General features: G+C 45.4%; 1 protein-coding gene across 1 annotated transcript in view; it reads right to left on the bottom strand.

Moving 5' to 3' along the window:
* LOC119395866 (uncharacterized) overlaps positions 1 to 16,405 on the bottom strand; it is a gene marked incomplete at its 5' end in the record, with an annotated part of 58,608 nt that overhangs the window by 17,878 nt on the left and 24,325 nt on the right. Inside the window, 3 exon segments of the mRNA XM_037662868.2 lie at positions 384 to 553; positions 1,648 to 1,807; positions 9,957 to 10,046. Coding sequence (XP_037518796.1) covers positions 384 to 553; positions 1,648 to 1,807; positions 9,957 to 10,046 — 420 coding nt within the window.

Here is a 16,405-nt window from a genome sequence, read left to right as displayed (position 1 = left end):
GGCCAAAACAGAACAATGAACAAAGCCACAAGTGCGTTCGAAGCACGAAGACTAGGCAAATCCATGTACTACATGTCATTCACATGGCGGCTGAACGATCGCAGCGCTGCTGCTCCCTCTAGAAAATATTGCAGGAAGCTCTATGGAATGTCCCACACGTGGTGGGCAGTGTCTCTCCAGAGGCACAAGAGATGTGCAGCAAATCCAGCTGCAAAAACTACAATGCCGAGTGGATGCACCATCACATATCTCAGAGTGTGTGACACAGATCTGCTTTAGGAATTTCTGGTTAGCCAACTTTCATCTTTAAGACATGCGCGACTGTTTTTTTTCAGGTCACTGCTACGCCACAACCACCCGACCGACGCTGCGGCCATGCTGACCTGTCGCAGTGAGGTCGCGATGCAGTCGACGCCGGTGTCTCCTCCTCCGATGACTATGACGTCCTTGTTGCGGGCCGACAACGGCAGGTGGTCGATGTCGTTGCCCATCTGCTTCTTCTGCCACGTCTCAAGGAAGCTCATGGCGAAGTGGATGCCCTCCAAATGGCGACCTGCGTGCGCGTGGCACCTCTCAAAGTTACAAAAATTTCGCTGAACTTCCTGAACAGGAACTGTGGTGTTGGTATTGGCATGCTGAACTGCCTCAACAAGCCTGACAGCTGGCATGGTGTTTGAGCTGTTGCTGTATGATTTAAGATAACACATAGCCGAATCTGGAGGGGATTACAAAAGAGTTCTATATATAGGTAATTCGATACAAAAAATGTTTTATATATAGAAAATATATGCACAAGGGGACCCTCCAACTGTTCGATATATCAAATAATTCATTATATGTGGGTTCGACTACACGTACAAACATTAAGTCACACGTGTGGTCTTATACACATTCCACACATGAGCCATTTGGGAACATTAGAGCGCAAAACCAGTCCTATGTCTCCTGTTCTTAAGAATATTAGTCTTTTGCTCTAATGTTCCCAAAAGCTATGCACCATCTAGCCAAATTTCAAGTTTTGTTAAAACATGAGCCTCCTCTTTCCTTCTTACGTGCACCTTGCATTGGGTAATTTGGGTCGAAAGAGGTTTGCAGTCCTCACATGAAATTTTTTAACGAACTAGCCAAATGCTATGCATTAAAGCGATATGCAAACACCTTGTTTACACTAAACACCAAGCATTCTGTTCATCATGAATTCACACAACAAATATGACTGCAGGTTCAACTGAGAAGACATACTGGAAGCAGCGCTACATAGGCTGCCCTTCCATATCAGCCTATGCCCCCTACGCATATTGATTTAGAAACACACCTTAATTGCCCCTTTATATGTTACTCATCTATAATTAACTTAGTAGGAATGAAATTTCATTGCAAATTATTATTAATTAATATAAAAGTGGATTGGGAGACACTCCCTGTGGTTAACATCTCTAATTAGGACCATGACGACAAGGAAGGCTGAGAGTTGAACTTATTAAACTCGTTAGTCAGTGGTCACTGTGCCACGTCCGATCCCCAACCTGGTTTCCTTACTTCGATGTTTCTCGGTGCGAGGAACACGGATGATGTAAAAACGGCACACGCAGCACGGATGTGTGTGTCGGGAGGACCGTAATGAACAAAACAAGAAAAGACAATTACCCGGAATGGGAAGGTCACGGGGCCACGTCGACCCTGTGGTCAGCAGCAGGGCATCGAACTGGGACAGAAGGTCACCGCTGGCCACGTCCTTGCCCACATCTGTCGAGGTCTTGAACGTGATGCCCTCCTCGGTCATCAGGTCAACACGCCTCTTCACAACCTGCAACATGCATAAGGGGTTGACTTACAATGAGAAGCTTTGTGCATGTGCACTGTAATAATAGATTTAACCCTTCTCCTACCGAGTTTTCTGGCCAAAAACAATTTAAAAAATATCAACTTTTTTATTTGCCTATTTCAGCCTACGTGTCCAAAAACAACTAAAAAAAGCTATTTAAACATGCTCGATTCACAAGATACACACAAGATACACAAGATACACAGGATAACCGGTGGTCATTAAGGGTAATTAACTGACTGGATTCCAAGAGATGGCAAACGCGTGAGGGGGAGACAGAAAATTAGGTGGGTAGATGAGATTAAGAAGTTTGCAGGTATAACGTGGCAGCAGAAAGCACAGGACCGGGTTGATTGGCGGAACATGGGAGAGGCCTTTGCCCTTCAGTGGGCGTAGACAGGCTGATGATTAGAGACCGGATTTTAGGCAAATGCCTATTTTGTTCCTTGCATTCCTATCATGCCACTTTGATATATGAGCATGAATTAAAGGTTAAGAAGGGGTTTTATAGTGTTTTTATAGTGCCTATAAATGCCCATTTTTGGGGTTTGTGCCTAAATCACTATAAGTGCCTATAAATGCCTATTTTCAAAAACGGCGCCTATATGAGCACTATTTAACCTCAAATTTCGCTTTCGAGAGCAGCTTGAAACCGTTATTCATGTTACCTGGCAATATTGATCTTTTAAAACTCTATGGGGTTCAACCTAGCCCTCTAGTTCAACCAACAACCGGAAAAACAACCGCTAGCAGCAGTGAACCGGAATGGAAGCCCGTCTCAGCGTCTGCAGGGGAATGGGGAGAGAAATATAAAGATGGGAATCAGAAAGAAGAGGAGAGTGGCGTCCATTGCCCAGGACGTGGCGGGTGGCTTGTACAGCCAGTTGTCCAGTCCAGTGTCCCCAAGGAAGTCAAGAAGAGCCTTAAGACCTGGGTGTGTCGGTGGGCAGGGAACAGGAGGTCCCTCTGTGTAGCCGCGGGAAGGTGGAGAACGAATGCGAAACCGTGGAGTGCCGTCAGGGGAAAGGAGGGTTTAGATCAAAATAAATTTTAAAAATGTGGTGCGCACGTGGCTCTTGTTTTCTTTGTAATTTACTTCTGAAAAAGCAGCTCACGAGATGAAATAAGCAATTGTAGTTAGACACCGGGAGTTGTTGCGTGCCCAATGCAGAGCGTTTTACCTCAAGAATGTTTCAAATTGGTTCATTATGAGCCGAGAAACCGTGATGTGACAAGGCGATCTTGAAACCCTTGCCACTAGCCTCGTGTAGCCTTCGCAAGCCAAGTCCCTTCCCTGCCCTCTTCAGTATCGGAGCCGCAGGATCACATGACGCAGGCACATCAACATGTCATGCGCACCGTGCAGGGTTGCCAGGTTTGGCTACTTTGCACCAATTTGGCTACATTTTTAGGCCAGTGGCGGCAGAAAAAGTGTGTTGGCTACTTGGATACTTTTTGGCTAGTTTCTTGTTGCCTCAATTTGAACCAAATTATCAATATCTTGTGACGTCGCAGCCGCTGGCGTTCGAGTATGCGGTGTCAAAACATGGTGATCAAGGCGTGTTACAAGCTCCCGAAATTGAATTTTGGAGCTTGCATTATACAAAATAAAAGTCTTATGCATATATTATAAGTGGCTGGGACTTCGGAGAGAACTGTTGTATGGCGTCTCATTTCACAGACCGCCTATTGCTGAGCGCGCCTTTAGTTTTAAACTATCTGAAAGTGAACAGGACAACCGAAAGCGCTCCGCATCCAAGGTGCTCTGCATTTTTCGACATTAGAAATCGGATATCTGACGAACTGCTTGTGTCGTTTCTAAGAATTAGGTGCGGACTGCGACTCGAGAATATTAATTACTCGGAATTCGTCATGACGCGAGAAACGATTGCTGAAGCGAGTACAATTTATGCTTCAATCACAGAAACTGATTTTGAGCACACTTATGTAGCACTCATTTTTACTGTCGGTGGTACTTCTAGCCCTTTTAAGAAAAAGTCACGCAAGGCGCGCGAAGAGGACGTCATTTCTGCAGCAGCGTGAGAAACTTCATCATCCGGCACGACATGATTGCTAAAGTCAACAATTTGTGCTTTATTTTCAGAAATTATGATTTTGAAGGGTTTCTGGTGTACTTCTTTACGTTTCCACCAAAAGGCTACTGAATTTAGTCATTTGAATAACAAGGTCGCAGTCGTTTTCACACACGTGGTGCTACTTTTGGCTACTTTTACTGGCCTTGGCTCAAATTGGCTACTTTATGGCTAGTTTTACCGATTTCTTGGCTATATTTTGTCTTGTCGACCTGGCAACCCTGTGCACACGCAAGGTGACGTGTGCACGACGTGCCAGGGCCAGCTCGTGAACGCGATCGCTGTTGAGTCGTTTCGGCGTTCCTTTCTGTGGGATGGACCCCTCGGTTTGGAGAGTCTGGCACGTTTGGAGAGTCTGGCTCGGATCATGTATCGTTACCGCGATACACCGCGTTGCACAGCTGGAACTGTTGTAAGGGACGATGCACCAAAAAGGCGCCAAGCATTGTTGGGGCTGGCATCGGCACGACGCGGGAGTGGCGAGAACACGAACGCATGCGTCGCACGAACGCAGGCAGATTAGTCTGGCATCTCGCTGGGATTAGAAGTCAAAAAGAAAAAGAAAAAAATTGGCGAAGGTTGCAATAAGCCGCGCAAAGCTCGAAACAGCGAAACTGGACGATTCTGAAGACTCATCCGGTCGCTTCGGTTGTTTCTAGGCCTTAGCTAGGTGATGCGGGTTATTTATACATTGATACTCAGCGTAGAGAGGTTCGACTTAAATCAGACAGTCACAGACGTGACACGGATGTCCAAACTCCTGAGAAAGAACCTCGCGCTGAAACGAAGCGTTCGCACCTCATAGATGTACGGGCACGTCGTCGTTGACGTAGGCCTTCCATCGCTTCGGGGTCTTCTTGAAGCCGCCGTTGCCTTTCCCGTTCCCTAGTATTCTCTGGTTGTATGTACTCAGGCTCTTCGGCTTGCCGCCACAGCCATTTGTTCGGCTAAATGTTGCCTTCTTCATCTTTAGATAACCAGTGTTGAGTAGTGGGAATTACCCAATTTCTGTGGCACATACCCGTTTATGATGATGATAGTTATCTGATAGGCCATGGCACATATCCGTTTTCTGGTAGGGCGCACACATTACGGCTAGCCTTAACAGGTTTGCTGTTAAAACGCATGCAAATTCCGTTTCTGTGTTTTATTATTTCTCTCTGCTTTCGGTTATTCATTCAAGCAATAACAGATTAAACATATTACACATGCCGTCTCGAATACTTTTCGCAGCGTCATATGCTATTGTTGGCGACGTCAGAGACTCAGAGCATCAATGTCTACGTAGGTGAGCGACGTAAGAGCACAGGACCACTCATTGTTGAACGTCAGCCCTTCCTGCACGACGCAGGACCACTCATTGTTGTACGTCAACCCTTTGATCTTGGGGCGCGTGCCTACGAGAAGAACAGCAACGGCGTTCGGTTTGAAATTTCACGTCTTTCGGCGGCGCGTAGCGTTGTAAACCTTGGCAGACGTGATCGTGAGCGCCCAGTGCATGAATTACACTTGTCAGCTCGAAATGCACGATCATGGTGAGGGGCCCTTTGGGGTGTTCACCAGCAGGGGAGAAATTGACCCTTCGCGATTAGCCCCGGCCATTACGAGGCATCCCTCCCTTCTGGTTTTTTAGCGGTCTGGGTATCTGCGCCTGTGCTGCCCTTCTCAGCCACGCTGAAAAGAAAGAGACCCAGGAGTGCGTTGATTCGGCGGTGGGCACTTGACTCACCATGCTAGGCAATAAAAGGAGAGACCGTGTTCTGCGAGCCATGCGGGTAAAGGGACAATTGCATGGCTATGCTGAACCGTTGGCGCCGTTGTGCCATGATAAACAACATTATTTCTGGCTTTCCTGTCGTACATACAAGTCAGGCACATCTTTGTTTGAAATTATATGAATTGATGTAAAAATTTATTGTGCCTATTATTTACGATTTTGGAGGCCTAAAAAGGTGTTTTGCCTGCCTATTTTTGGTGCCTAAAACGCACTTTTTTAGTGCCTAAAAATCCAGCCTCTACTGATGATGATGATCATGATGATTCACAAGAAAATATGCAGAGGATTCGCTTCACTGCACTGCACCACGGAAAGTTCCCTAACCTTTTCCAGTCTTTGGTGCAGAAAATGTCTCTTTCAAATTTTAAGAATAAAGTGCAGGGATGAGGAACCTGTGGAATAAAGACCTTGTACATGCCGGTGGGGGTTTGTTGACATCTACCGGCGTCCACAGCGGATACATCGAGATGCGGTCGTAATCTGAATCCGATCATTTAGAGAAAAGATATGCTGCTCTGTGTATTCGCTGCCACACTCGCAGGAGAACTGAAATTCTTCTCCATTCCACAAAACTTCATGAAGCACCCGATCATTTATTTTCTTTTCCCCTGAATGGAACGGTTGCCGGCACATATACACCGCTCGTGCATAGAGGAGGACATCATTTTCTAATTCGGATTACCAGAATCAAGTGCTTTCTCGACCAAAATTCACGTTTTGAGCACATTTTTTAATCATTTACTGCGCCGTCTGTACAAACCAAAGAGAACTCAGCAAAATGAAGCAGGGTAGCTCAACTGCGGCTCACATAAACGTGTCTTTCAGCATGGACGAGTCCAGCTCGTCTTCAGGTCGGAGCGGTACAAACCGTGAAGACAAGCTACAGTCTCCGGTAGGGAAAGGGTTAATACAACCCATTTTTATAACCTTAACAATTGAGATACATCATCTGACTGGTGATAAGAAAACTTGATGAAGCAGTCTGGACATCCATCCATGCATTGCATTACATATGCATCCATGCAGCAAAGTGTTGAACCATGCATGCTGGCAAATAAATGTTTACTTCACAAGCATGTTTCTCACAAGTTTGTATAGAACTTTCTTTCTTTCTGACAATGCACTGGGCCAGATGACAATCCATAATTAAATAAGTGCAAGTACAGAGTGCTCAGCAACCGCATGAGGGTTACATAGAGTAGAACCAAACTTACACCTTAAAAAAACGAAAAAAAACCGCATAGGATCGAACTGTGCTATCTGAGAAAATGTACAATCTGAATTCACCACAACATCATGCAATTGTGCCTTTATAACGATATTGCAAACGATGGCACTGGGAAATCGTGCGAAACAGAAACATATGAAAGAGTTTCTACTGTACAGATAGGGTATAAACATGGGAAACATGGCACAACATGACAACAGAAAACTAGGGGTGTGCGAATATTCGAAATTTCGAATATTTTTTTAATATTGTTCGCTATTCGATTCGATTTGCACTGGAATATTACTATTCGAACTTCCCAAAAACAACTACAGTCAACGTCCAACTGAAAGTGCCCCCTTCAGATTTTCAATATGCTTCACCTCATTATACTCTCATATTGCAGCAAAGCTGCCTTTCAAGCTCCATTATGGTCGAACATAGCCAAGACACGGTCAACGTCCGATTAGAAGTGGTCCCTAGATTTTCAGGATGCTTCACCTCATTACACCTCCGCATTGCGTCAAAGGTGCCTTTCAAGATCTGCTACAGTCACACGTGTACTAACTCGAGAAAACGCTGGTTCCAACATGGAGATGAAAGATGCGGCAGAGGTGGGGACTCAATGCTGTTTTGGACCTGAAATTTGGGCAGGAAGTCCGAAAAATGGGAAGCCGAAGCTTTTCAGCATCCAAAATTTCAGATGTTCTTGTATATCGATGTCTACGAGACAGATTTGGAACTCCGGACTTGAAGGGAGCACACCCTTGTCTGCCACATCAGTTGGGCTTCCACAGAAGTTGAAAGAGGAGGAGAGGCTGAGGAAATGGCATCTTTGCCTATCACGTGTAAAGTGTTGTCGGCAACACTTTGGTTGCACCAAATCATGTATACATAAATACGATTCGGCCTCTACATTGCCTCATTCTTGATAACTATGAAACACCACCCCACCAGTGCTTCATCAACCTAGCAAAAAGAAACACTTTCATGTTGCTATCTCATAAGAATAAGCTTAGGAATCCTGTCCAACTTTTTTTGCTGCAATTTCGCTTCAAAGTATTCGAAAAATATTCTAGAAATATTCGAGAACTACTTGAAAAATATTCGATTCGATTCGCACTCTCACTTCAATATTCAAATTCGCTTCGCACCCAAGATTTTGCTATTCGCACAGCTCTACAAAAAACTGCGTAGAACAAGATGAGCCATGGCAAGGAAACCGTACACACACAGTGCTGCCTTCCAACTGGAATTGTTTACTTTTTTAACATGAATGTGATATAGTATCAACATATTTCTCTGTGTGTACAGTTGTTCTGTCAAAATAGTTCTCAGATAGTAGCAAATACTACCCTTTGCTACCACTACACCTTGTGCGGAGTTGTGGTTATGAATTTTTGGGACAGAAGTTGTTTTCTGCAGGAGTATTCGAGTCGCTCTCCGGTGACAGAACTGAGGGTAAAACCCCTTACTGACCAATCGAAAATGTGTACCATCTCCATTTCTCAGCACTACCGCAGACTGGTCGAAAGGCACTTATTTGGAGACACCTAGAACTTACATTTTTTTTGCTAAGTAAGAAAGTCTGTGCGAAAATATTCACTGACTCACTGTATTGGGGACACTTTCTAGTCTCAGAAGCATTTTTGTTGTCTGAAACCCAAGAGATGTCGCTATGCGAACCAAGACTATTTTTAGCCTGTCATAGCTGAAGCGGGCACTTCAGATGTTTACTCCGATGACATTTACACCCATCTAAATCTGTTTGAAGGGCATCTTCCACTAAATGTTTGACCTGTCAGTGGATTAAGATCCAAATTTTGGAAGCCTGAAAGCAGAAAGACACGGGAATAGGACAGCCAAGAGTCCAATGCCCATGGTCACGGACCCAAGCCAAGCTTTTAAAAAAATCCCCGGGAAAAGCCGGGAGGGGGGGGGGGGGGCATGAGCCCCACTGGCCCCCGTGTAGTTAACACTTATGCATGTAATTGTGTCTTAGTGTCTTTCTTTTTTTTAAGTGACGAGTTTCATGCATTCGTGTATTTCTCATCAAAGTTTTGTTTTAGTCTCCGAGTAAGCACTCCTCTTTGGAATGCTTCACCTGTGAGGGTACAAGAAATCAATTAATCAATGAATAGGGCATACCCACTTACCCTCTATCCAACACCCCTGTTTTCCCGTCTCTTAAAGTTACACCTGGCATTGTTTGTTTAAGTGCCCACTGTGTGATCGTTCAAGGGGTCCTGAACCACTTTTCAAAGTAATCATCAAATGACCTCAGTATCGAAGTTTACTGTCTCACGAACTGACGGCCACAAAAGCTTCTTGAATCCGGTAAGAACAAGCGGAGTTACAGAGATTTGTCGCAGTGCGCTCTTTCTCTCATACCGATAAGCGCGCTGGAAGCTACAGAGGGAGGGATGGCACTGGGGAATAAAGTTACGTCAGCTCGCGTCATAACGTTGATTTCACATGATGAAACGCGATTGCTCTTTCCCATTGCGATTACTGTGCGTGAGCATGGCTGCCGTGTAACGTTAGCAGACTAAGGAGTGCATGGTACTGGCATATGGCAGCACCTCATGTCAAGAAATGCATCTGATCCAAACAATGCTCTTGGCATATATCAGGTAATATAGGTATATCAGGTGTATCAGGTAATAGCCAGCAGCTCACTCTCTGCTGTTTGGCATCAAACAACAATCGACAGCAGCTCCGAAGAGAGTCGCCAGCAGCTCCAAAGAGCAACTCCAAAGACAGCAGCTCCTGTACAGAGGCCTCTGTACAGACCTCTGTACGGAGGGTGCCTGTATGGAGAGTGCCCGAGAAAATGGATACTTCGCGCTCCGCTTCTAAACGCTCCTTGCCACGCATGACTGCAAGATTTGGCTGAGCTCTTCATAGCACGGTCTGCTTTCCGCAGGACGTGTTTTTTCACCAAGCCCTAGGGGTGGTTCATGACCCCCTTAACAGTTATCTTCGGGCATAGTACACGTTAACCTCCAAGAGCAGATCACTACACTAACATGTGAACGCAGCGTCGTCACTCACATCTTTTCCCAGTTTCATGGTGGGGATGCCATACTGAAGCAGGCCGCCCACACGGTCATTCCTCTCGAAGACAGTCACCAGATGGCCAGCCTGAAAGTGTTAACGAGCAAAAACACAACAGTTTCAGTCACCACCCACGCAGACAAAGAAAAGTGAGAGAGGCAATTTCGATATAACAAAGTGCATGCAAGGTCTATCACATGAGTGAGCACATTCTTATGAAGGCACGAGGCAGAAATGCTTGTCATTTTGCTGCGAGTGCACATAAAACCCTCACGTGGTGAAATTTACAAACATAACAGAGCTCCCTGCAGTAGCCTCTGCCACAGTATGCACAAAACTGTTAAATGCGTAAGCATTTCCATGCCTACTCAACAAGAGAACTGTCGGTCCATCCATGCCACGGTCACCTAAGACAATCATTGCTACAAGGAAATAAATGTATAAAACATGATAAACTTTCTTGGCAGCACTGGCGCTTGAAACCAGGCCCCCATACTAGAAAGGTGAATGCCTCAACCACCGAGCTACGAACCCACACTTGCAAAATGCGAATATATCTGAACCTCAAGAATGCATTGCACTGGCGATACAAAAAAAAAAAAGCAAAAGAAGCACAAGTTCTATGCAGGATTTGTTGAAATATTTCACAGTGGCGTAATAAAAGCACTGCATAGGACACCACGTAATGTCGACATCGAGCATTGCACGTATCGGGAAAATTACAACTTTGCAAAAGTTTAATGCTGAACACTTGTTTCGGTGACCGCGGAATGGGCCTTTCGCAGAGCCATTAGATGCTGTCTAACGCTAGAAAGATAAAAGATGCCACGCCGACGCCACCCAAAAACAAAATTCCAGAGAATGCTGTGACTAAACACATTCCTACATTAAAACTCGACACTTACACATCACTTGGACAACTCCTTAATAAGGAAATTCTGCGTGAAATTCTTTAATAGTAAAACAAATTTAACTAATCAATCAAACATTCAGTTCTTTGTGCCTTGCGCAGAGCACAACAGGTTCCTTCGCAACATTTGTAAACATGCCATTTTTGTAATTCGGCAATGTGCGGTTCGCAGAGCTGGAACATAGCTAGAGTAACCACTAACACTCTCGTGCTTAAATACTCGCTTGTACAGCAGCTCAAGTATTACACTGAGACACATAGAATATATCTGATATTGTCTTGTATGAATATTCTTTTATAATATACAGTAGAACCCCGCTGTTACGTTCCTCACTGCTGCGTTTTCCCGGCTGTTACGTCGTTTTCCGCCGGTCCCGGCATAGCTCCCATAGGATACAATGTATTGGGAACCCCGCTGTTACGTCGTAACTGTCGGACCGTTCCCGTATGATACGTCGCGAAGTGCGCTCGGAGCCGACCGAGTGACTACCAAAGAGAGCCGTCATGGTGCATTTTCACGCAGCTTGGCCTCGTTTGACCGTAATATTAGCCGCATGAGAGGCGCAAGCAACAGAATCTTTCAATTGATGCAAACAAAAGCATGGCCTTCGAGATTCAAATTGCAAAGATGGCGTCTATGACGTAACTGCCCGCGAAAGCAAGGCCTTCGAGATTGGCATTTACTATTGACAAAAGCATAGCCTTTGAGATTTGTATTGCACAAACATGGCGTGTATGACGTAATTGCTTGCGAAAGCAAGGCCTTTGAGATTGGCATTCACTTCTGCCATCGCGTCGGCGTAGACTCATCATCATCGTTATTTGTCGGAGAGCGGGAGGAGTTCGAGCTGGTTGGAGCTCGCACGGTCGTGCGTGCGGTTCGCGGTCGGACTCGCCGCGCCGGTCGTGATTGCGTGTGCTTAGTTCTTTCATGCCTACAGCTGTTGGTGTTAAAAAAATCACATACGTTGATTACATTTCTGTGGATGAGGCCGTCCTAAGCTCCGCGTTTCTATCCATCGACTAGATCGCGGCTGAGCGCGCCAATTTTTCGTGCTGCTCGTAAGAATTGAAATAAAATTCTGTACCACTAAATATTTTGCCGTTTTTCCTGTTTTTCGGCTCTTACGTTTCCCGTCTCTTACGTTTATTTCCTACGGTCCCTTCAAAAACGTATCAGCGGGGTTCTACTGTATTAACTTGTGGTCTGTGATTAAGAACATGTCATGACAGACAAATAGCTGCCAACATTTTCGATTTCATCCAAATAAATCAGTCCCACTCACACGCACAGATACATAAGTACAGTCGAGCCTGACTATATCGAACCCGTTTATATCAAATTATCCCGTATATCGAACAATTTTCTAAACATGGTAAATTTACATTGAGAATATATAGCAAAAGTTACTGTTACATCAAACGAAAATAGCAACGACAACCGATATATCAAACTCCATTGTGCCTCAAAAGTGCCCCAGCAAGTTGGCTTTCCCTCGCGGTGGTGGCGGGGAAAACTGCCGGCGCCACCCTAGAAAAAGTGGTTTAGACCCGGTTGTGCACGGGCGAACACCCCCCTGCAAGAAATGATCCTGGCCCGCTCGCAGCGCTTACAGCCAATCAGAGGCCGTCGTGCTTTCTCCGAGGTACAAGGGCGGTAGAAGTGAGCGCCATTTTTTCTTTCTTTATGCTTGTGTGCCTGCTGCTGCCTGTTTTCCTCGAGTCCTCATTCAGTGTGGTCCGTGCTGGTGGTGTTGCCTGTTGGGGCTCTGTGAACCTTCGTGTCGGCAGGGAGCTTAAGATCGACTTGCTCGGAGCTCTTTCTATGTTGAGTAGATCGTGGGCAGATGTCACGAAGGAGACGATCCAGAACTGCTTTAGGCGTGCCGGCTTCCGCATGCCTGGTGATGACACCCCAAATTCCGATGACAGCACTGAAAACACCGCACGTGTTTCCGCCGAAGTTTGGAGCGAGCTGGCAGAGTACCCGGGAGCTATCGACGGATCGACATTCGACGAGTTCGTCAGTGCGGACGATGATGTCGCCATCATGGGTGAGCTACAAGATGAGGACTACGTTGCAGACGTCGTGCCGACCACGAGCCAAAGCGACAACAATAAGGAAATTGACGATGGCCCATTGCCTACATCCTCCGAAGTGATTAGTGCACTTGCGTTGGTCCGGCGCTATTGCGTGAATGTGGAAGGTTGCAGCCTCAGCTGCTCCGACTCGTTGGACAACGTGGAGGCGTGTGTGCTGTCCCAGGCAGCGAAGTCGTTGACACAGAAGAAAATCCATGACTATTTTGTTCCAAAGTAGGGCACGCAAGTAAGCCACCATATTAATAAAGTACTTTTCTTATTGTTATGTGCCTTTGTGTCAAAATCCTATAGCGGGCCTATATTGAATTATGCCATATATCGAACTAATAAACGTTTTTTGGCGAGTTCGATATACCCGGGTTCGACTGTACCGTATTTTTTGTTGTACAAGACGCACTTTTTTTCCCGATATTTTCACTGGTGAGTCTTATGCAATGTCTTATATACACAAAAAGTCATGCGATTCTGTAAGACCAATATGTCGGTATTTCATTCGAGAGTACAATAAACTGAGAGCAAGAGCATTCGTAAAAAGATATCTAATCTTGTTATAACAATGAAGTGGGTGTGGTCTTATATGTAGCGGTGTGTGAATATTCGAATTTTCGAATATTTTTCTAATAGTGTTTGCTATTCAATTCGATTCGCACTGGAATTTTACTATTCGAACTTCCCAAAAACACAGACAACGTCCGATTGAAAGTGACCCCTTCAAATTTTAAATATGCTTCACCTTATTACACTCTCGTATTGCGGCAAAGCTGCCTTTCAGGCTCCATTACGGTCGAACTTTGCCAAGACACAATGTCCGATTAAAAGTGGTTCCTATATTTTCAATATGCTTGACCTCATCCCACTCCAGTATTGTGGCAAAGCTGCATTTCAAGCTCCGTTACGGTCGAACTTTGTCAAGAGACAGTCAACATCCGATTGAAAGTGGAAGTGGACCCTAAATTTTCAATATGCTTCACCTCATTACACCCCGGTATTGCGGCAAAGCTGCCTTTCAAGCTCTGCTACGGTCGCAAATATGCGTACTAACTCAAGAAAACGCTGGTTCCAACATGAAGATCAAAGATGTGGCACAGGTGGGGGCTCAATTAATGCTGTTTTGGACCTAAAATTGGGCAGGAAGTCCGAAAAATCGGAAGCCGAAGCTTTTTAGCATCCGAAAATTCAGATGTTCTTGTATATCGATGTCTACGAGACAGATTTGGAACTCTAGACTTGAAGGGAGCACACCCTTGTCTGCCACATCAGTTGGGCTTCCACAGAAGTTGAGAGAGGAGGAGAGGCTGAGGAAATGGCATCTCTGCCTATCACGTGTAAAGTGTTGTCGGCAACACTTTGGTTGCACCAAATCATCTACATAAATACGATTCGGCCTCTACATTGCCTCACTCTTGATAAGACAACTATGAATCACCACCGCGCCAGTGCTTCATCCACCTAGCGAAAAGAAACACTTTGTTGTTGCTATCTCATAAGAATATGCTTAGGAATGCTCTCTAACTTTTTTTTCTGCAATTTCGCTTCGAAGTATTCGAGAAAATTCTAGAAATATTCGAAAAATATTCGATTCGATTCACACTCACACTTCAATATTCGAATTGACATCGCACCCAAAATTTCGCTATTCGCACAGCTCTACTTATATGTCAGCTACTTGCTGTTCAAGCAGTGCGGCAACCACAGAGATTACAGCCGCATCGAAAGACACCATCATCACGCACACTGTTGTACTGTTCTAATTGTTTGTTCTTAAATGAACCATTAAACCCACGGAACTGAGGCAATAAATAAAGAAGGGCACCACAACGTTTCACTGCAATGCTGTAGTGCCTGCAATGCCAGTTACAAAAACAAAAGTACCACTTCGTTATCGTCATCATCAGTTTCCACGTGAGACGTCGCTCCAGTCCAGCAGTAGTCGCAGCTTCCGGCTTCCGGTCACCATTTACGTTTTACATGCATGTTTCTAGGTGTCAACCATGCTGTTCGATCATTGTTTATGTGTTCCCACCAAGCCCCATAATGCCGTATATGCAACACCAACGATGTGCTTCGAGGTGCTTACAATGCTGCCAATAACAGGCCGATAACGGCAACAGAGCGATGCTGCTAACTGAGGTGGAAGAACTTTTGACAGTGCGCTGGAGGATGTGGCTTCGAATCCAGCGGAATAAATATTGGTTTTCTGCACCTCAGGGGAGCGTTATTTAGAAGTTTTATACTGCTGCTTACAGATATTCAACGTCGAGCGTGACTACGCATTTTGCAATGAACGTACTCTGCATGCGCCTTCATGTTTTATCACACTGACAGTTTTTAAATAGGTGCGTTTTATACAAAAATGTGTCTTATATATAACTTTTTCCCGCAAAAATCATAAAAAGTAGAAGGCGTATCTTATACGCCGGAAAATATGGTATGCACACTCACTCACTTGTTGGTGTTATTAAGAATACAGTCAGAGATCATCAAGTGGGAACATTCCAGGCAAACATTCGCAGCAATGGTTGATGGGGGGATTTGTGCCGCAAGCTGGCAATTAGATCAGCAATTACGTTTTCCTATTACAGTAAAAGCTCGTTAATTCGACACCCGTTAATTCGGAAATTCGGATAATTCGGACGGCTCTAATGGTCCCGGCCAAAGTGCATGTTAATCTATGGGACCAAACCTTCGTTAATTCGTCAGAATTGGGCTCCGCACCGCTTAATTCGGACAAATGCTGACGGCTGCCGCTACACAAAAGTGTGGCAAAGCATCGCTGGCACCACTGGAGCGAAATCGAAACCCGAGTGACATCGCCATCGTCATCAACTAGTGGGGGCGATCGCAGCGTCACCGAACGTCGGCGTCTTCTTTCTTCGCTCCAATATTGCCCATATTGCTCCAATGCACCTCCAACGCCATTTTCCCTTGTGTTGTGTTGGCACCGTCTCTTCTTGCGGAGTTCTCTTTTTTTCCCCCGTTGTGACCGTGTTTACATGTGAGGCCCGAGCGTGCGGCAGTAGCTGACGATGGCATCGACGAGGTATCAGCCGAGTCCACCGACGATGACTGTCCGACCTTCGATGCTGTCCTTCCCACAAATATGACCCTTCAGGACTACATCGCGATTGATGATTGTGTCGCCACGACTGGTCTCCTGCCCGATCAAGAAATCATTAATGATGTCGTGACCTCATTGCACCTCACGGGAAGTCTCGGAGGCGCTTTTGATATTAGAGGACGTTTGTCTGAGCACTTGCAACAGTTTGCGTGCTTTTGGCCATTTGGAAGAGTTAAGGAAAATTGTAATGTCAGCCGGAATCTGCGCGAAAACGCAGACGACCATTACAAAATACCGTATTTACTCGCATAATTTGCGCACTTTTTTTCACGAATTTGGAGCTCCGAAAAGGGGGTGCGCAAATTACGCGGAGAT

Source organism: Rhipicephalus sanguineus, chromosome 6 (genome assembly GCF_013339695.2).
Source record: "Rhipicephalus sanguineus isolate Rsan-2018 chromosome 6, BIME_Rsan_1.4, whole genome shotgun sequence".
Taxonomy (NCBI): Eukaryota; Metazoa; Arthropoda; class Arachnida; order Ixodida; family Ixodidae; genus Rhipicephalus; species Rhipicephalus sanguineus.
Note: the sequence above shows the minus strand (reverse complement) of the source record. Positions and strands in the feature narration are given on the sequence as shown.